Source organism: Sinocyclocheilus anshuiensis, unplaced genomic scaffold, assembly GCF_001515605.1.
Source record: "Sinocyclocheilus anshuiensis isolate Anshui unplaced genomic scaffold, SAMN03320099.WGS_v1.1 scaffold629, whole genome shotgun sequence".
Taxonomy (NCBI): Eukaryota; Metazoa; Chordata; class Actinopteri; order Cypriniformes; family Cyprinidae; genus Sinocyclocheilus; species Sinocyclocheilus anshuiensis.
Genome location: NW_015536485.1, coordinates 714515 through 736538, shown reverse-complemented (window position 1 = coordinate 736538; position 22024 = coordinate 714515). Strand labels below are relative to the sequence as shown.

General features: G+C 35.7%; 1 protein-coding gene across 1 annotated transcript in view; it reads left to right on the top strand.

Moving 5' to 3' along the window:
* Window positions 1–22024, top strand: part of nos1apa (nitric oxide synthase 1 (neuronal) adaptor protein a) — a 106869-nt gene that overhangs the window by 38448 nt on the left and 46397 nt on the right. The window contains exons 3-4 of the mRNA XM_016480418.1: window positions 2359–2451; window positions 3724–3782. Coding sequence (XP_016335904.1) covers window positions 2359–2451; window positions 3724–3782 — 152 coding nt within the window. The remainder of the gene's footprint in view (window positions 1–2358; window positions 2452–3723; window positions 3783–22024) is intronic.

The window sequence follows — 22024 nt, the reverse complement described above, 5'->3', positions numbered from 1 at the left end:
AAATCTGTAATTCAGGTTCTATAAATGAACCCATATATGGGCTGATACCATATAAGGAAGGCTATGTAAATGAAGCATAAACATTTTTAACGTCATTTTGCATAACGTGCATTATTAGGAAAGGTGATTTGCAAAGATTCATAAGAAACCCTTATACTCACTTCTTCTGTAGATGAGGTTGGATCACGAATGATTCAAGCGAACATAGATGCATTTAGGCTGATCGGGAGTGGCGCATTCACTTCAAAGCGAAAGTAACGTTAATCCTCTGCGTCTTCAGCAGCTCAGATGTCGGGAGTAAATGACGATTGCTATATTCATTATTACATCCAACAATAAAGCACCTCAATCGCTTAATCGGAGACATCTTGTCTTCCCCTGCACCAGAGTCAACACAATGGCGGACTGATGACAGCTCACTCAGGGTGGGTCTAAGGTAAGACACCAGTCCAGTCTGTGCTGAAACACTACTGTCAATCAACTATCGTGGGAGGGGCCTGTACAGAACTATGTCATTCTGACAGGAATCTCAGAACAGCCTGGTTTGAGAAAGGGGAATTTAAAATAGGGATTTAAAAAAAAAACACTGGATGGATTTTTATAATTATAGGATGGATGTGTACACACACTTCCAACATACATTTATGTTCAAACAACTTGAAAAGTGAATTTTGCATCCGATGACCCCTTTAAGTAAGGGCGGGGGATTATTTCTATACCCTGACATTTCAGCTTTTGCTTGTTTACTGCTAATAATTTCTCTCCTTGCTCTTGTCCATGCATGTTTTCATGAATTAATTTTATATTCTTTATAGCTGCATGATATATTGAATCAATATCATGTTTTTTTTTTATTAATCAACATTGTGAATTTCACAATGATTGAGGTTCCTAAAGTCTGTGATGGTAGGATTGGGAGTATTAGAGCGCTTAAGGTGTGATATTTCAGTGAAATTTTGCAGACAAAAAAGTTCCATAGAACATTGTCAATAGTGAAGCCGCATTTGAAGCACGGTTCACATAGAAGTCACTTTCAAACCAAGCAGCTTTCATTTGGTTGGCATAATGAATTTGCATGATCAACTCGAACATATACATGGGGAAATATTTCGCGCTCACACAAAATTCCTATGCATACGGATTCCTATTGAAATGACTGGATTTTGCCTGTGGCATTTCATCGAGCAATGGTAAATGTGATATGATGAGATATTTTAATAGCATCTCTCATTTTCAATTTTGCATTAATGTTGACAGAGTTGAGAAGTTTGATTCTGCTTTCAGTGAATCTGATTCAGTCTCGTGTGCGAAGAAAAATATGGATATCATCATGTATTAATATTTATTAGACTACTTTTAATGGTTTATTTATAATTTACTGATATTTACTTGTATTTGATTCATCTATAGTCATATTGTATTTGATCTAATTTATTTTACACTGAATTTTGCATCTTGGTTTAAACATGTTGCATCTTTGTGACAACAGTGTCTGGTCTGAATTGTGTTTTGCCAAAACAGCCCAAAATGGGTCATATATAATCGACTTTTTTCTTTTATGTCTGTAAGCAGGAAGACGCATAAAGAGCAAACTTTCTCCTTATTATCTAACATTAGCTAGTGAACAAACAAGATGCAGAGCAGCTAGAAGGACTATGCTGTGGTGGTATTGATGGTGTAAAGATTTCAGCATGTTGCTTTGAAAGATGTTAGGCTTGAATTTGACGTTCTGTGTATTAATTAAGGCCCAATGGCAACTTAGTGTACTTTTTAACAATATTGTGTGTCCCTATGAATTTGTATACTGCACATGAGTAGGAATGAAAAATGAGAACACGCTGCTGCTCTTCATGCTGTCCATGCGGAGACTCTTGTTTACTTGTGTAAGAGTGTTTGCTCACAGTTGTTTGTACCGACACCCTCATCCATACTCTAAGCAGGCTAATGCCTCTCTGAATAGCGGAAGAGCGCTGCATACTAACTCAGAGCTGAGAAGCTATAGAGAAAGCCATTTACTAAAGAACTCGATTCTATCCAGATGCACTTCAAAGGCTTTGCTGTTCCCTTTCCGATTTCCACACTGTTGATAAGCGCTTGGCTCATTTAAAAGTTCCAATCTTGCATTTCATTTGTCGAAATGTTAATGGCATTTGAGCTCGTTCTCTGCAAGGGCATAAGAAAGGGTGAAGTTATTGATGTTTGCAGAGGAAGGACGGCATGATTTCTATTTAAATACGGTCTTGGATTGAATTTAATTAATATAAGTATCCTTGGGTGTCCTGGAAGGGTGGAAAAATAATTACTCTGTATTGATATTTCTTCCCATAATGATCTCTATCTTTCCTGTCCTCTTTACAGTATGAATTTAAAGTAAAGAATATCAAAAAGAAGAAAGTCAACATCATCGTGTCCGTGGACGGGGTGAAAGTAGCACTGCGAAAAAAGAAAAAGGTAAACTAAAAGTTTAGTTTAAAACTAGTTATGATATGTTTAATTTGTTAAAGGGGGAATGATATTTTTTCATTCATGCAAGCATTAATTTATTTGTATTTATTTATTTAATCATTTTTATCATTTTGTTTATTTATTATTTATTCATTTCACACAAATGTTACCATTTAACAGCACAGATGCTACAAAATTCAGTTATTACAGGCAAATAATTTTGCTGTATGAAGTATATTGTTTGCAATAGTTGTAACGGAACGTTTGTGTTATGCTGCATCAAATTTTATGCAATAAAATCCTTTTTTAATGCACAAAAATTAAGTCAAGTCAAGTCACCTTTATTTATATAGCGCTTTTAACAATACAGATTGTGTCAAAGCAACTGAACAGCATTAATTAGGAAAATAGTGTCAATAATGCAAAATGACAATAGTAAACACAAATTTTTCAGTTAAAGACAGTTCATCATTGAATTCAGTGATGTCAACATCCAGCTCAGTTTAAATAGTATCTTTGCAATCAAACTATATTATGCATATAAAATGCACTAGGAACTTTATATTAGTATTTTCTTGTGTTTGAGACTAGAGATCCTTTTTAATGATCTATAATTGGCTTTTATGAATGAAAATACTGTGCCATTAATTGTCTTATTGGGCTGTAGTAGAAATTGATTCATTGTAAGTGTTAACTTCCAATATGAACATATTACATAACATATCTAGAGGCAAGATTCAGTGATTCAGTGTCAGTTTGCCATGGTTGGTCTGCTTAGATTCTACCTCGTTTTTAGTAACAATAACTGCAGGTCATAATTTAGATGGGGATGTTGGTAGTGATCTAGTATAAGCATCAAGTAGCTTTAAGCTTAAAGACTGAGGGTTCGATCCTGGGGTTTTTTTTTTTTTTTTTTTTTTTTTTTTTTTAGTTTAGATGAGAATAACATTTTTATCACAGCCCTGCTCTGCTGTGTTCACCCTTTGGCAAGACACTTTGCCTTAAGGTGGTTTCCAGGATGGTTTTGTCCTTTAGCAAGATGCTTAGCTCAAAGTTAATGGGTACAGTCAGTCCCTGCAATTTCTGCATCTTAAGTTGCCTCGTGCTGTTCATTTAAACATAAATGATTGATTTACACAGGTGCTTTATCTCTTGGTTTAATTTGGAGCTGGAACTTAAAAGAGAAAATTGATAGAGCAAGCTTCTGCCTCGGATATATTATCATATATTAAAGCCTGGCTTGTGGTGAACTGAAATGATCACTTTCATTTCCTGCAGAAAAAAGAATGGACCTGGGATGAAAGCAAGATGATGGTGATGCAAGACCCAATATACAGGTGAGGAGCTTCATAAAATATCTCTTTTATTTTAACTGCATTCAGCACTTGACCAATGTAGCTGTCAGTCCTGAAAGTAAGTGAGTAATGCTGTGAGTCAGCTCTCAATGGGAGGCTTTCAGTGGGAAAGGAGAATAAAATGATCGTGTCATGTTTGCCCCTAAACTGTACCTAAATATATCACCTTCACACTCACAATGGCAGCGTTCACAGTCAGTGTTTAAGACTGACAAAACCATTTTAGTAGCAAGTGTGAGTCTCAGATTGTCTGTACAACAGCCTGTTATGATCAAATTATGTCTGAATGGATGGGCAACTAAAGTCAGTCTCCTCCTCTAACTTGAAAGGAATGGCCATAATAATAGAAGTGATGGGTATTTTGGTTCTTTTAGTGTTGGTGTTTTTTCCCCTCTTTTATGAGTTTTTATTTACATACAGATTCATGTCGGACAGAGTTGTTGCACCTAATCTTAGTTTTTTCCCCTGCATTTTACACCATAATCCCTGTTATGATCAAATTATGTCTGAATGGATGGGCAACTAAAGTCAGTCTCCTCCTCTAACTTGAAAGGAATGGCCATAATAATAGAAGTGATGGGTATTTTGGTTCTTTTAGTGTTGGTGTTTTTTCCCCTCTTTTATGAGTTTTTATTTACATACAGATTCACGTCGGACAGAGTTGTTGCACCTAATCTTAGTTTTTTCCCCTGCATTTTACACCATAATTGCACAGTAAAAATTTGTGAATATTTAAATAGTCATCAGTAATTTCATATTTATTTTAGAATATGTCTAAAATATCTGTATCTAAAATATCTATTTGTAAAATGAAGATCTCCGCTTCATTTTCTTGTTTAGCACCCCTAATCAAGGCAGAAACCCATATTTTACTACTGTTTCAATTTAAACATGGCCGTGTGTAATTCCTTAAACTTAAAATATATCTTTTAAATATCTGTATCTAAAATATCTATTTGTAAAATAAAGATCTCAAATTGTGATCTTTACATAACAAAAGTTGTTTTCTCCACCTTCCGTCTTGTTTTTGCTATTTTGCTTGGATTCCCTTCTCTGCCCAAGCAACATTTTGTCTTGCTCTACAAACTCATAAAACTCCTATTTTCTTTAATTTCATAACCTAAGAGAGGTGGCAGCCTTAAAGGGATAGATCACCCAGCAGGGAAAATTGTCATTTACTCAACCTCATGTCATTCCAAACCCATCTTCAAAACACAAATGATAGTATTTTTAATAAAACCTGAGAGGTTTCCGTCCCTCCATTAAAAGTCCAGGTAACCAAAATTTTAAAAAAAAGCTTATAAAGTCACCATAAAACAAATCATGATTTGAGTGGTTGAGTTCAAGTCTTTGTGAAGAGATATTATTTTTTATGATGGACTTTATAAGATGAACAGATTTAATTTAGGATTTTATTTACATCTAATAAATGACATCTTTAACTCTGAACATAGACCACAAGATAACCTACAAAGCAAACAAAACTGTCTCACTAAATTTGATTGTGACCGCTGAGTCATTTGAGATACAAAAAATGTGCTTTCATAACTGAGCTCTATATGAACGTAATTAGTTTTTCACTCCGAACGGTACAGAAAAACATATTTTGCTGCTGTGTGAATGTAGCCAATGTGATTTTGCTGTTACTAATGTTTTGTTTTCAGGCTGTAATTCTCCATTGAACTCAGACTAGTTTGCAGCAACCTATGTCACCCCGCACAGATGAGTCCTTCTTAAAGTCTGTGATTATCTTCGGTATTTCTCTACAATATGAGACTTGCAGTGACTGGCTCTCAAATGCCACACATGCCTAACCACTGTTAATGTGCTACATTTCATATAATAATAAAAGAAGTCAAACAAGCACCCAAATGACATGCAAAGTCAGATCGACATACAGTATGTGACTTCAAATTGTAAATAGGCTTCAGTTGCTGGCCAAAACAATTTAATAAATGAGACTGAGAGATTTAATTGCACTCCATTTCATTTAAGTAATTAGACAGTGGGAGGCTCAATTAACACTGGAATTAGTCTTTTGATTATGCAAATTAGGACATCCAGTGTTTTGCAGATTGGAAAAAATCAGTGAACATTGCACAATCTACTCATTGTATTGCAGCGTATTGAATGCAACCTTATAGTAATGCATTCTGGAGTCTCTCAAGGAGAATCTAAGTGAATTTTGCAGAGCAGATCAGTGTGCGTGCTGTTTGCCGACTGTGTCTGTCAAAGCCTGGATAATGAGATGTTGTGGTTAGAGTTCAAATCTTTGGATTAGTCAAAAGAAAGCAATGGTCTGAACCCATGTGGTGGCTGTTGTACAGCTGGGACAGCAGACAAGGTCATTGTTACCTTACAGCCATTTCATACACAGCCATTGACTGTGTTCCTCTAAGCCTAGCTGAGGAGGATGCAGGACCCAATTTACCAGTCGCTGACAGACTTAATGAAAAATGAGAGGACTACCGCACTGTCATCAGTATTAATCTTCGCTGGCACTTACGCCCCTGTACTAAGCATCAGGCTGATTCAAAGCTGGCGGGAACAACTGCATTGTCACAAAAACTACACCCAATGCTAACCACAGGACCGTTTTCTGAGACTTGAAGTGAAAAGATGACAAGGAGGATGTTATAAAGCTCTAAAGGCTTCGAACATGACTGGTTCACACATGCATGGCCTGATGGCTGAGATACAATCTTTTTCTTGTATCCACAATACTGCAGCCACCTGCAATACAAGTATTTTATCTAGGATTTTTACTTTTGACTTTTAAATTACTTTCTTATGCATTTGGCAGATGAGCGACTTTATAATGCTCATTCATTACATGGGAATCAAACCCATGACTTTAGTGTTGCTGTCGCCAGTCTCTACTTAAGCTACAAAAATGCCTGTTCAGCATGCTGGTTTTGTGTCAGACTTTTGTCACAGTATACATCATTTAGTATACAACCATATGCAGCAGTCTTATGATTATTAATTTCCTAACTCTTAAAATCTTCCAGTGATTGCAATGCAACTTCCCTGTAACATCGGTTCACTTTTGCTGTTCATATAGTTTGGTGATCAAACCTAGCCATAAGTACATTTTAGTAGTAAAGTCTGCTTAATGAGCAGATGTTACAAATCAGTCTGGAATATTAAGGCATGCAATAATTTTGTTCATCAACACTTCATTTTTCCTGGATCACAGTGTTGGGTTTGGTCCAATACAATAGCCAACATCTACATCAGCACTGCTTGCTGCAAAAGCCCAAGAATGCTTCATCTCTCAGGCAACATGTGAGCAGAGCGTCCCCATTAGAATATGAAAAGCTTTCTCCATCGTCCTTGCTCAAGGGTATGTGTGTGAGCACATGTGCATTTGTTTGTGTGTTGAGGACACACAAACCATTAGTGGTGTTTTATGAATACACTCCCATTAGTGCCAGAGTATCCACACAAGCAGCCGGTAATACATGACTCCGTGATTAAAACTAACTTGATCATGATGGATACCTCACATACTGGCATCTTCATGTTTATGCAAGGTTTCCAGAGTTGGCAGGCATGCAATACTCCCAAATGCATCTCTCTTACTGCAGATTGCTTGCAGTCTCTCTTATTGTGTAAAAAATTTGGTTTTAGGAGATGTTTGGCCAGATAGATATGATTGTTCGTCCAGATCCTCACATTCCCTTAGCCAATATCATTGGTGAAATACTTTGCACAGTCCCCACAAGAGGCAGAATACATTACAGTATGTACTAGACGAAAAGCACATAATCTCAAGATAATAAATAATGAGTGGCTGGTTTTTGTACCTACAGGCTCTGATCAATGTGTTTATGAGTCTACCGCTTTGAAATGTTCACATAATCCATAGTGTGTGTGAGTGTGTGTGAGTGTGTGAGTGTGTGAGGCTAATTGCCAGCTGAAAGAATAGACCAGCATATGAATCAGGTCACCCGTCTTAATTATAAATAAGAATCTGGCTGATCAGAACAACAAGGACTACATTCACTGTTTTTATAGCAAACACTCAGGACTACATGGAGAACTGAATGCCCAGTGGCAGGTTTTAATATTTCCTGGAGCATTGAAGAGCTTACCTTAGTGCAACAGGATTTTATGTGATGTCAAGGTTTTTGTCCAGTTTGCATTCCTTGGGAGTCTTTGTCATCAGAAGGAAATTTCATATCTTGCTCCATGTACAATTTAACCAACCCTCAATATAATTCAGGTCTCAACATAACAAATGTAAACCCATTTTTTGCCTTTATACTGCCTGTCTAGTTGAAATGTGCGGTTATGTTTGGGTGAAATGCTCTTTTAAAGGGGTCATATGATGCTTTTTTTCGGTCGTCCATAAAATGCATTGCTGTTCTGTTGTAAGTAATCTTAAAGATTCCTAAATGCATCTACTTTCGGAAGGCCAAATAAAGTGCTTTTGCTTTTGCCTAGAAACACACAGCGTCTCCCTGACATGGCTGCTTCAACACTAACTGCGGTTACTGAAACCACGCCTTCTTTCTTTGCGTGCACATTTGGGCACATTATGCAAATATTCCCACATAGTGAGGTAGATATGTGGGGTCGTGTTAGAACGAGCCGTTTTAGGGGGGCGTGGCAGAGTCTTAACATTGATAAAGTATATCTCTTTGGTTTTGAGACTTTAGTCTTTGCAACTTCAGGGATCTTATCTATGCACAATCAGCTTGTAACACTCCAAAGAGAAAGGAAACCTTGAAATTGCATCATATGACCCCTTTAATGTAAATGTCACTACATTTGCTCAAAGGTTTAGCCTATAGTTTGAAAGATTTTTAAAAGATTTTTAAAGAAGTCCTTTGCTCACCAATGCATCATTTATTTGATTAAACATACAGTAAAACAGAATACAGTAAAACAAATATTGTGAAATATTATTACAATTTAAAATAACCATTAAATTATTAAAATTAACTATTAAAATAACTGTTTTATGTTTTAATGTATTTTAAAACTGTCTTTATTCCTGTAATGGCAGAGCTATCATTCTAATATACTAATTTGGAAACATTTCTTGTAATTATATAATGCTGAAAACAGTTGTGCTGCTTAATATTGTTGTGGAAACCGTGATTTTGTTTTTATAACTATTCAAAGAAGTTGAATAGTTAATTTATTTACTTTACTGTCACTCAAGATCAATTTAATGTATACTTGCTGAATAAAATTATTAATTGCATCTCTTTTATATAAATTATTATTATTGTTATTATTAGTAATATTTTTGAAAATATTGGGAAAATATTGTTAACAATATGTGAGTACATGTTTTTGTGAATGGCCTAACCACCCAAGTTGTGATCATTAAAAAAAATTCTCTGATTTATGTTGTAGAATTTGGGAATAATCCAGTTTTCTTAGGACATACTTTGACAAACAGCCCTATGGAACAATCCTCGTGGTCCTAAAACACACACTCAGCCACATATCCTGTCTGTATATTCACCCTTTGAGGCCTGCATTGGCCTCATGCTTTAAGGGAGCAGTTTCAGAATGTAGACCACCAAAGTAGCTTATTCCTCAGATCCTCCCACTGTAGCATTAGCTAAAATGGCCCATGAAAATTCAAAAGAGCTCATTCTAAATGCCGTCTCATGCCTTCATAATACCTATTTTATTAGCTTCTCATTCTCATGCTGTAGCCGTGGACCATAATTGGGTGGGTGTTGGAGAAAATCTTATCATGTAAGCCATACCTCTACTGCTTGACTTCCTTTGTTACAAAGCAGAGAGACTATTAATTTTATTCCTTTAATGAGTGTTGCTGTGGTGATGCAGTTTCACTTTATTATTTGTTTAATTTAATGTCTCCCACACATTAACCTGATTAAGCAGTATTTCAGTGTTTATGCTCTGTTCCAAGTTCGCCAGTTAATAACATCCGTTATGGATCATCTGATGACGAGCGGTCAGACAGACAGTTGTTTACACCTGGTACTGACACGCATCTCAAATGTGATTGATTGTGATTGGGTTTCGAAGGGAGGGCCCATAGGACAAAATGCATACTAGGTGTAAGCAGGGATATCTGACTGTATCAGACCATTTACCCAATAGTTTGCGTTTAGTTTGAGTCACTGGGGAAAATGTGTGAATACCAGGTTATGGGTGGTGGCAGTTTGATTTTAGTGTAAATGCAGTAATTAGGCAGTCACACTCTTCTGTGTGTGCTAGTGCATTTTATGTTATTTCATTTTGAGCGCACATGACATTGCTGTCAAATGTTGTTCTAAGCACACCCTGATAACAGTTCTATTATCCAAATTGTTTCCTATGCTGTACGACCAATGAAAGCTTTGATCACACTGAAGTTAGTCAATGCAACTGCAACTTCAGTTCAAAGAGAAAATTTTCTTTGTTTTTTCCCCTTTATTTGCATTTTTTCAACTTTGCTGAAATGGCAGCTTGTGCATTTTTAGTTTAATGTTATTATGCAAAACTATTTCTGGCGTTTCTTCCACTGAATAAAAAATAAAAAAAAAGCTAATTGAGACTTTTTATCTCTCACTTCTGACTTTTTTTCTTGCAATTGCGAGTTATAAAGTCAGATTTGTGATGTAAACTCGCAATTCTGACTTTTTTCTCCGAAGTGCGTGATATAAACTCGCAGTTCTGACTTTTTTCTCGCAATTGCTGGATATAAATGCAATATAGTGTCAGTAAAGACATTTATAACCTTACAAAATATTTCTATTTCAAATAAATTCTGTTCTTTTGAACTTTCAAAGAATACATTTTTTAAAATTCTTGAGCACTAAATCAGTATATCTGATTTAACATGGTACACCTTAACCATGGTAAAATGTACTGCACAGTCTCAAGTGGGTTATTGGGGGTTTTTTTTAGTCTGTTGATGAACAGCTCTGTCTAGACTGACATCCAGTTTCCTGTTTTGATAGTAAGATGTACAGATGTGAATGTGTACTCACAGTAAGTGTACACATTTACAAAGAACAAAGCGTCTGCATACTGGCAGGAACAGTGGGAAGCTTTGTGTTTGAAATCTGTACAGTGATGCATAACCCAGCATGAGCTGTTAAAGAGTCAGCAATGTAGCATTTCCCAAAAGCTTTCTTTTATTTAATTCAGTTTCCCCAGATTTTTTTTCCTGCTATGCTGCTACCCTTTATCAGTTAAGTGTGCAGGAAAGATTGTAAGGCCTTCTGGGAAATCTTTTCCATACTGACACAAGTGTCTAGTTGTCTGTGTCTTGTTTCCATCTAGAAGTTGATCATTTAATCATTTCCTTCAGTGATTTCTGCCTCTTCTCAAACTTTCGCTAACTAGAAAAGTATAGACATTTCCCCCCCCAAGTAACTTTCTGTAGCTAGGTCTTTCTTATACTTTTAATTATTATTTCATATGTAGGAATAAATATTTGATTGCTGCAATGATGTGCATTCAGGTTTATCAAAGCTTTCATTGGATTGCAGTTTTAGTAGTTCCATAAAAGACGTGAATGTCAGATCAGTTCAGTTATCTTTGTGGGTGTTTTCACGTAAAGTCCGCATTGCGAAGCTTTTATTTGTTTGTTTGCCAATTTATTTGATTAATTTATGATTAAATAAAAGTTGTTGTAAAATAATACAGAAGTAAATATTTAAAATTTTGCACTATAACTTTAGTTAAACCAGAAAATAAGCCATTTTTATTGACTTACAAATTAGGACAATTATAGAAGCAATCAAAACCAACAAACGAGCAATAATATGTAAGTGCCTCGGTTAGCTTAGCGCAGTATACATAGCAATGTTTTTTAATATAATAAATAAAAAGAAAACAAGTAGATAGAATAGAAAAAGAATAGGGAATGCTAGTGTTAGAGGGTTTTTTTCTAATAAAAATAAAACGAGTCAGAAGAATAGAAAAATAATAGAGAATGTTAGTGTTAGAGGCTCGTTATTTATAATAAATAAAAAGAAAATAAGCAGATAGAGTAGACAAATATTGGAGAATGCTACTGTCACAAAGTCAATTTATGCAATCAACACGTAAATAACACATACATGTAAAGTTTTTCTTTTACTTTTGAACATTGTTTTCCCCCGTTAAACACATAAAATTATAAAGGCATTTTAACATTAATTATATCTTTTTTTTTTTACCTACCAGATGGCAGCATTTATCAGTAAGCCCGTTATTTAAGAACTGATTTAGTGTAAGAGTGTGAATATCTGCAAAAATATTACTAATATTAGTTTCTAATTATGAATATAAACACATTAATCAAATAATAGACTGCACAGATAATTTTGTATGTTTTCTCACAACAACAGAGAATGACTGTAATGAAAGTTACAGTAGATCTGAATTGCAGATTTCTCTTGTGGAATGACCTTGGTGCTCTTTAAAACTCTGAACTTATTCAGCAGACATTTTCATCAGCAGAGTAGACGAGGGAAGGCCAGCAGGAAAACTTGCTGACACATTGGCTGATTGGAATTGATACAGGATGGTATAGTTTTTACCATGCGGTCTTTCTTATGGCTTTAGGACTGCAACATATTGAGGACTGTTATTGTTGTTAAACTTTCAGGTTTATTTAAAGTCATAGACTATACCATCCATTCCATTCCTTTCTAAAAAAAAAAACTTGCTTTTTGGAAATCGTGCGTGAGAGTAGGCCTGAACGTCTGTTGTTATTGTATGTGTTCCTTGAAGAAAGTCACAGATTAATGCTATCAATTTATGTGCCAGACGGGTACGTAATTTCCTTAGCTCTGCACCCGAACTTCCATTTGCGTAAAGCTCATCGCACAGCACATTTAGCTTGTAGCGCTGCATCCGATATTCTATGAATACATAAAAGGTCCACCACATTGGTCTTCTAAATGAGCCTCCGGAGGCCATGCGGGGTGTGAGGTGTGTGGCTAATGAAATGTGCCGAGCATGTCCTCTGTTTGTGTGTGATTACTGTCGGAATGTTCTGAATGGCTGTTGATAAAGCAGAAGTGGAGGCAGATTTGCCCTCGGCAAGGCTTACTGCATAGACAGAGGGTTGTCTATTTTCCTCTGCTTAGTGTTAAACTCAATTACAAGAGGCTTGGAAAGTCATAAGCTATAACTTTAGTGGAGAACGTCCGTGAGAACCCAGCATACACCTCCAGAACATTCGTATTTGAGACTTCGCTGGTTTAAGCCTAACCTGAAGGGATGCACATAAAACTTCCACATATCCCACACAGTTTGATCCTTAGCCAACCTTGAAGAAGTTTAACTGAGCAGCTTGTACAGTATATGGCATTGGGTGCGTCGTCTTCACTTCGGGGGAATTTAGTAATGTGAGCGATGAACTTTGGAAAGGCACCTTAAGCACAATGTTGTTAAGGCTTGAGGCTCTCATTTTTATTTGCATAGTTATTTTTTTCTGAAGCATATTTTGATGGACTGTGAAGTTTTGAACTCCTCTGGAACTCTTTACTTTTCTCAAATGAAAATATTTTAAATAAAGTGAGACCAGTTTTAGTTTTACTTTTTTTTTTTTAATCAAAGACGAACATTAAAAACCTTTTATAAATGTGTTTTTATAAAAGTTTTTATTCATTTACTTTTTAATTTTTATACAGTTTATATAGTTTTTTACTTTTTCTATTTTTCACTAGACCACATAAAAAAAACATTTCTTAATTGAAACCAGAAAATAAATCATTCATTCACATTAAAGTTGTGACCTTAAAATGGTAAAGAAATATATAAGCTTCTGCACTTTCTGTATTTAATTAAGAAAATCAACAGTTTTAAGTTATTTTTCATTTATATATTTTAAAGGGTCAAATAAAGCAAAATTATGACTTACATAAATATTTGTTTCTTCATTATAGCTGTTTTTAACCAGAAAATAAACTATTTTAAACTTTTATTTTTTTTTAATTATCCAATTATAGCAGAGATTCTTTGTATAGTTGTTTTTTAAGCAGAACATAAATAGTTCTGAACTTTGTTTTTATTTATTTGTTTATTTTTATGTGATCCAGTTATAGCAAAGTTTTGACTTTTAATGATACTTAAATATTTAAGATTCTACCCTTTTCACACTTTTTTTCTGCACTAATCAAACAAGCAAATTTGTTTCTGTCAGATGTTCTTGTCTCTATTGAAGCACAAGATAGAATGTTTCTTTGGAAAGTTTTTTTAATCATGTTCATCTGGTTTTACATAAATTTAAAGAGCCCATGCAGCTCAAGTGCAATTGCAGCAAAAGTTATTTATTTATTTATTTATTTAACCCAGATGGTTCTGGTGATAATTTTCTTTCTTTCTATTAGAATTTGGAGCATTTTTAATGATCTTAGATTGTTTTACTCCACAGCATTTATTTACAGTGGGTACGGAAAGTATTCAGACCCCCTTCAATTTTGTCAATATGGGGTGCTGTGTGTACATTAATGAGGAAAAAAAATTAACTTAAATGATTTTAGCAAATGGCTGCAATATAACAAAGAGTGAAAAATTTAAGGGGGTCTGAATATTTTCCGTACCCACTGTATATGATCCAAACTCCAGATTGGCCCAGCTGTTGGAGTCCCTTTTTATTGTGTTTTATGCATATCTCTGTTTTTCTTTGTTCACTGTGAGATGTTTGAAGTGGGTGACACCATTTGTCTTTGGAAGGAGACAGTTGTGTGTGCTTGCAGATTTCCAAGAGCGGAGAGAGCAGAGAGAGGTCTCATTAGATGTGTCAGTGGGAGCTCAGAGGAATGGACGGATGGCTCTTAATTATTGACCCGCTTGGCAGCTTACGACACTTAGATTGAGATTCCTCTCGCCTTCCTCTCTCTTTACTGCCCTGTCACTGCGTACCAGACACATCCATTCAGAGTCCGTCAAAGCTGCTGAAGGAAATACAAAAGTGATTACTGTACAAACTCATCTATTCCTCTTAAAGAATGGACATTTAAAGGTGATATATGTTTCCCCTTTACAGTGAACAGATCTCCTGATAAAATCCTGTTCCGTTTTTTTTTTTTTTTAAAGACCATATCCCGTGCCCAACAGTGTTTCAGCCTGGTTGCCATTAATAATTCATCTTAGTTTGACTGATTAGTGTAGCTGTGTTATTTTCATCAATGACGTTAAATGTCTGTTGATTTTTTTTTCTTTGCATTTTTGGTAATCAAAAGAATTCCATTTTTTATTTACAATTACAATTTTACATTTTTTTTATTCTATTGATTAATTTTTTTTCGTGTGTATATATAGTGTGTATATATAGATTGAATCAATGCACCCAACAAATAGAGTGCAGAAACTGTACTTGATTGTTTGTTTGTTTTGTCAGCAATAACAAAGATGCTGCATAAACTGATAATAAAGTATTATAATTCAAAATTACTGTTGATGAAAATGTGATGAGAGAAAAAGAACATGGCAGAGTAATAAAAACAATCTTTGTTCCAATATAGTTTTTCAAACGTTTTTGTCAGTTTGCAGATTGTTGTTAGCTGTTGTTTAATTTTTAAATAATTTTGTCTGTTGTGCAGTTTACATGCAGTTATTAAATAGTTACTAAACGACACATTTTTGTTGAAAGACGAGCTTAAAAATGAACTATTTTATACCTACTTGACCCATTAATGGAAGTATAATGCATAACTGTTATAGATGCACCGATTGCAATTTTCTTGGCCAATTCCGATTTCCGATTTTTTTTGTTAGTGTGATCTGCCGATACCGATTTTTGCCGATTCCGATTTTCTTTCTAAGAACTATAATCAACAGCATATACAAACAAAAATCTACTTTTCTTCAACGCAAAGTTTTATTTTCATAAAAAAACACAAGTAAAAAGTCAGTAATAAAATAAGAACAAATAAAAAAAATTGCAAACAACAGCACAAATAAATGCAATAGAATAAAGAGAGCTATGAAACTAAGTTTTTCAGGTTAAGTAAGTTTTTATTCTGTTAAGAAATACTACAGAATATACAGAACATCCAGTGTTATTTTACATTTGATTACTTTAATTTCTGTAGTCTTCATTGTAAAAATTAAATACAGATTAATGCTTACCATTAAAGTTATAAAACGTATTCAGTCAAGAGCAGAAAATTATTTTCTTTGTCTTTTGTTCTTTGATTAACATGACAGACAGCAGCAGAAATATTGGACTGCGGTCCCTTTAAGAGTTTATCCACGGACCCAATATACTATTACACAACATGCGTTCTCTTTCTCAACTATTTAACGTTCCAAAACTGACTGTGTTTAACTGGATACTCGCCAAAACGGGCATTTTGACAATTTTTATGTATTTGAACATTTTAGCGCAGTTAGCCACTCATTCTGGTATTTGTGGCTCACAAGCTGTTTGAGACTGAGCGCGGATTGTGCGCTCCACTAATATAGATCAGTGGTGGTGTGCACGCGTTTGGTATAAGCGCGAAACCTGCGGGAATTACTAAAATAATGCGCAATACAAGCACTATTTAACCGGAGCGAATGAGACGTGTGTGAGAGAGAAGGGGTCGTCGGACGTTATTGCCCATGCCACTGGTAACAAAACGGATCGGCTCGGAATCGGAAAGAAGTGAGACTGACCGGCTGATCACCGATACGGACCGATCATGAGGAAAATCGGCCGATTCCGATCCCTGGCCAATCGATCGGTGCATCTCTAATAACTGTTTCTGTTGGTTCCTTAAAATTGAGAAGCAAGTTGAAAATATCTAGTGTGCATGCACAAATTACCACTGTTTTTCTAAGAAATACATGCTGATGTTTTAATGCTTGTCAAAATAAATTATTTAATAGGTTATTCATTCAAATACAAACGTTTTTGGAAGTGTTCATTCATCTTAAAGAAGACATTTTAAATTGACACGTTCTAAATTTCAGTATTAAGTTAAAGTTTAGATTTAACTTGTCTGGCGTGACTGAAGTGAATGATTTTATTCACAACAGATTCAAACTCATGTCGCCCATCGTGTTGGGGCACATGCATTTCACGTCTCTGACCTGTCCTCTTGTTATATTGTGGCCATCTGCTCACCCTATTCTCTCCCAGTTTCTCGTGTGTGCGTGTGTCAATAGAGTTTTCATTTCTTATCTTTCATTGTAGCTGCATTAATGATTGCAATAGTTTGAATATGGAAATCATACAATGAAAGGCCTTTTCTTTTTTCATGTTATAGTTATACTGATAGCAGAGAGAGAACAGGAAATGTTGACAAGAATTGAAGGGAACAGGATCAGGAAATGACGCAAGTCGAACCTGAACTCCCATTGGAACTTGTGCTAACTGCTAAGACCTCCGCAAAATTGAACAAAAACATTTTCCAAGTCAGCTAGAGAGTTTAAAGCAGTGTGCTGGAAAGGCTTGTGCTGTTGTTGTGCTTTCTTAATGAAAAGTTTAAATGGCTGTGTCAGCGCAAGGCATATTTTCCTCCTTCACTGTCAGGAACGTCTCTCTCCCTTTCATTGTTTTACTTTCTCCCATGTTTCTGTACAACAGGAAAGTCAGTCTAGGCTTAAATTCTCTCATCTGTTTGATAGCACTTGTGAAAAGCACAGTTAGAAAATAAAATAATATGTGATGGTTTTTGCCAGTAATGAAGTGGTGAGCTACTGTTTTGTTTTAATGAACAGTTGTGTATTTAAATATTGTGTTTGTTAGTTCTTCAGTTCATTGAAATTCAGGAGAGGTGTATTCCTCAGCTTTTCAAATGTAACATGTCAGCGGTATGCTGATGTTCAACACAAGCCCTCATTTTGCTTTCAGCCTCTTCCGTTTCTACATTTCTTGCCATTTTTTTCCTGTCACTGCCATTTTATCTCCTCATTCATTTTTTTCATCTACAAATGTATAACAGAGGTCTGCTATGTGATCCAAGCCTGAAGGGACCCAACAGTTCAGGATTTCGGTTAGATTTGTTTTGAGAGTGCTGTTGGGTTTTTTATGGAAGTCTCTTATGCTCTATGGAGTTATTTTTGTGTCTTTATTATTCAATCAAACATTCTGTGTTTGAGAGTAAAACTAATTATTTTGTAATTAAAAAATAAAAGATTGCAAAAAAAAAAAAAAGTCGTCTTAAGGCAAAAAAAATGGAAATTGATAAAATTATTTGCAGTGCGTGTAAATCTTTGAAAATCTTTATTTTTCTTTGTGCACTTAAAAACACTTTATCGCAAAACCACAAATGTTGCTCTCTTTTCTGCTGTCTTTTTTATGGTCGGCGCACCCGGGCGCATGGTCTAAACGGGTTGTCCCTATTCTCTTAAAATGGGTGTTTTTTGGGCGTAACGTGCAATAAACCAATCAGAGTCTCATCTCCCATCCCCTTTAAAAGCCAGTTGCGCTCGCGTCATGGTGGGTATGTATGTGGGTCGGAATGTGATTTTTCATTTTTTTTTATTTTTGTGTGCTGCTGCACGTCCCTGTGTGTGTAATAAGCAGAGTGTATGCGCGTTGTGCACCAGCCTTTAGGCGCATATTACTAACGCGCTCTTTAAATAACAAAGAAAAAATATTGCGGCAGACTTTAGATCAGGTTTTAGTTGGTCTATGGCGCAGTCTATTTTCAGTTCCTCAAAATCTTTAAATAACAAAGAAAAAATATTGCGGCAGACTTTAGATCAGGTTTTAGTTGGTCTATGGCGCAGTCTATTTTCAGTTCTTCAAAATAACAACGCGCCAACAATGCACCTGAACACAACTCTTTTTTTAGACCAGCACGCCCATGGGCGTACAAATGGGCACAAATGCATTTGCTATTTAAACAACACGGTGCAGGACGGGAAAATGAGAACTGCGTCGGGCTGAAACTAGCAAAAACACCTGCGCCGCATTGCGCCAGGTGTATGATAGGGCCCTTAGTCTTGTAATCATTTTACATTTCAGGATATTACATGTTTGAGCTTTTTTGAACTTTTAATGTGTATGTAGACCTTCGTCTCTAAACAGTTCTGTGGTAAGCTTTTGTGGTGTAGATTGGATTTTTAAACATTTTTTTAATTGCTGGAATGTCTCAAGTAGACATAGAATACAGTTAGACTAATTTATTTCAGAAGTATTTATGACCAGTAATCATATATTCATACCACATAGTAAAGAAATTAATCATTCAATATGCTGTTATGTGCTGCTTGTTGAACCATAACTGTTCTAATCTACTACAATCATGCCAAAGTGAGCAATTTTATATTCATGAACTCATTTTGTGCAATCATAGGAATTAGGCAGTAGACCCAACATGCACTTTGTATTTGCAAGAACATGGTGACATTTCACGTAGAGATACTGTAATAGCAGTTGTGTACCTTCACATATTAACTAGAGAAAATTAATCAATTTGGATGCCATGTAATTTAGGTTTTTTAAAGTCACAGTACAAAGTGAGTTCAGTCAGCGTGTGGCCAAAGGACAACCCTGCTTGTTGTCCAATCTTCTTGTTAAAAAGCGCCTAACATGTTCTTCTGTGCTTTTCATTTCTGTAGCTCTGCAGAAAATGCAAATATTGTATGGTAATCAGAGTGGCAGCAAATAAGCTAGAGGAGAAAGTGCTTAGAAGTGTTTGTTCTTTGCAAAGCCTTTTAGCAACGCAGTTGTTCCTTACGTAACCGCTGCTGATGGTAACAGTATAAATGTGCAGGTTAAAATCCTGTTTGGCTGTGTGTCCGCAGCAAATGCAGAATCGCATGAAAGCCTAATCAAAACACATTAATCATCTTCACCAAAATTTGCTGCTTGAACTTGACAACATGCCCATGCAATCCCCTGACTCACTGGATGAGGCAGTTGACATGTCAGGACAATATTTATTTTTATCTGGCAGACCTGAATCCAGTAAACGATTGGGGTCTGTTGGCCCTCTTGAATGGAGGCATTTTGTTTTAAAACATTTTGAGTTGGTTAAGCACAATGAATGAATAAACATTCACATCCTAAATCATTTCCATGAAGATAACACTTGAGTTTGACTGTAATTTGTGCCTAGTTAAGTGATTTTTGCTATCAAACAGCCTGCTAAACCAGGAGCAGCAACCCCAGGAGGCTTTTGACAGCTTTTGTGAGTGTGTTTGATTGCAGGCTGAAGAGACTGAATCATGTGTGTATGGGGAGTCTCTTAGGATGATGGGATTGGGGCTGGGTCAGCTCTGAAGGTGTGAGAATGCAGGATGTTGCCCCCCTTCTGAAGAGCAATGGTGACATTTGTGCATCTTTATTGTCACCCAGAGCATAAACTTGGCACCGGGAGCAGGGAGAACTGGCCTGCTGTTATTATCAGAGATATAATAAGAGGCATCAATAATTCAGATTTCTCATTTGTAGTAAAGTGCAGAGGAAATCATGGCTCCGTCTATACAGTCCTCATGACTGCACTTGCCTGTGTAGAAACATATTAGAAAATTCACCAGAGGGGCAGGGGAGTTTGGAAGTGATGTAGGTATAGGGCAGATTTGTTACTTTAATACATGCTGAATGGAGCAACATCTTGAAGAATTGGTCCAGTTTTTTTGTTTTATGACCTTATTTTACATTTATTGTACAAAACTCACAATGTTAGGGCATTAGGGTATTCTGGGTGGTTTTTAGGTGGTTGCCATGCCATGTTGTGGGTAGCTGCAATGGCATGAATGGTTGCTGCACTGCAGAAAATGGCTTATCTTACTTAGTATTTTTGTCGTTTCTAGTCAAAATATCTAGAAATTCTTAAATCAAGATACTTTTACTAGATGAGCCAAATGACTTAAGATATTTAGTCTTATTTCCAGGGGGAAAAAACTAAATTAAGTGCATTTTGCTTAAAGGGGTCATATGATGCGATTTAAATTTTTCTAATGTACAGTATGTGGAAAATAATGTGTTTTTTGAACCTTAAACCGCATAAACACATTTCATTACACCAAATACACAAAATAATGTTCTTTTTAGCAACATCATATGACCCCTTTAAAACAAGTAAAATGATCTGCCAGTGGGGTAAGTAAAATACTCTTGTTTTAAGAATATTTTACTTACCCCACTGGCAGATAAGTTTACTTGTTTTAAGCAAAATGCACTTAATTTAGTTTTTTTCCCCTGGAAACAAGACTAAATATCTTAAGTCATTTGGCTTATCTAGTAAACGTATCTTGATTTAAGAATTTTAAGATATTTTGACTAGAAACAAGACAAAAATACTAAGTAAGATAAGCCATTTTTTGCAGTGTGGGGTGTTTCTGTGATTGCTTAGGTGTTTTGGGTGATTACTAGGGGATTTCTAGATTAGTGGTTCTCCACCAATGGCCAGGACCAACTAGAGCACTGTCGTGCTCTACTGTTTCATCACTTGCCCACTGCGGCACCGCCCCCCACTGTCGTTTAGATTTTTTTATAGTAATAAAAAGTAATTTAGTTCAGTTAGAAAACAGACACTACAATTAAAAACTGAATGATGCTGCTCAATGCAGCGTGCCAAAGGACAGTTGCATCACAGATCAGATTTCATTTATCACGTGAGTGAGTCGAGCTGAGGTGAGATGGACAAGACGATAGCGGATGATTTAGTTTCGAAACGAAATTCAAAAGGGCCTGTTTGGCAGTATTTTGCATTTTGAAAAGCCTGTTGACATTTGCTGTTTGTCTAAGGTGATTTTAGATGTTTTTTTAAAACATCCGTTTCTTATTTACAGTTTTTCTCAATTGATTTGACATTTCTCCAAACTCACAGTGATCCGAATACTTTGTAATTTTCCTAAACAGATTGAACGTTTTTATTCATTTCATACAAATTACAAATCATGCAAATAATTTTCTCAAAACAATGTGCACAAAACTGTTAAATGTTTTCACAATAGTTAAAGGGGTCATATGATGCTGCTAAATAGAACATTATTTTGTGTATTTGGTGTAATGAAATGTGTTTATGTGGTTTAAGGTTCAAAAATCACATTATTTTCCACATACTGTACATTATTGTTTCTCCTCTATGCCCCGCCTTTCTGAAATGCGTCGATTTTTACAAAGCTCATCGGTCTGAAAAGTGTGGTGTGCTCTGATTGGCCAGCTATCCAGTGTGTTGTGATTGGCCGAATACCTCAAGTGTGTGACTGAAATGTTACGCCCCTTAGCATACTGTGATGCCGTGTCCTGGAGCGACGAGATAAAACCAATAAAACCCATTATAAACCAGGCATTTGTTGCATCCAGTGGGGACTTAATTATGGATTATAATGACTTATACTGTCTTTTTACGCGTTGCGTTGCATCG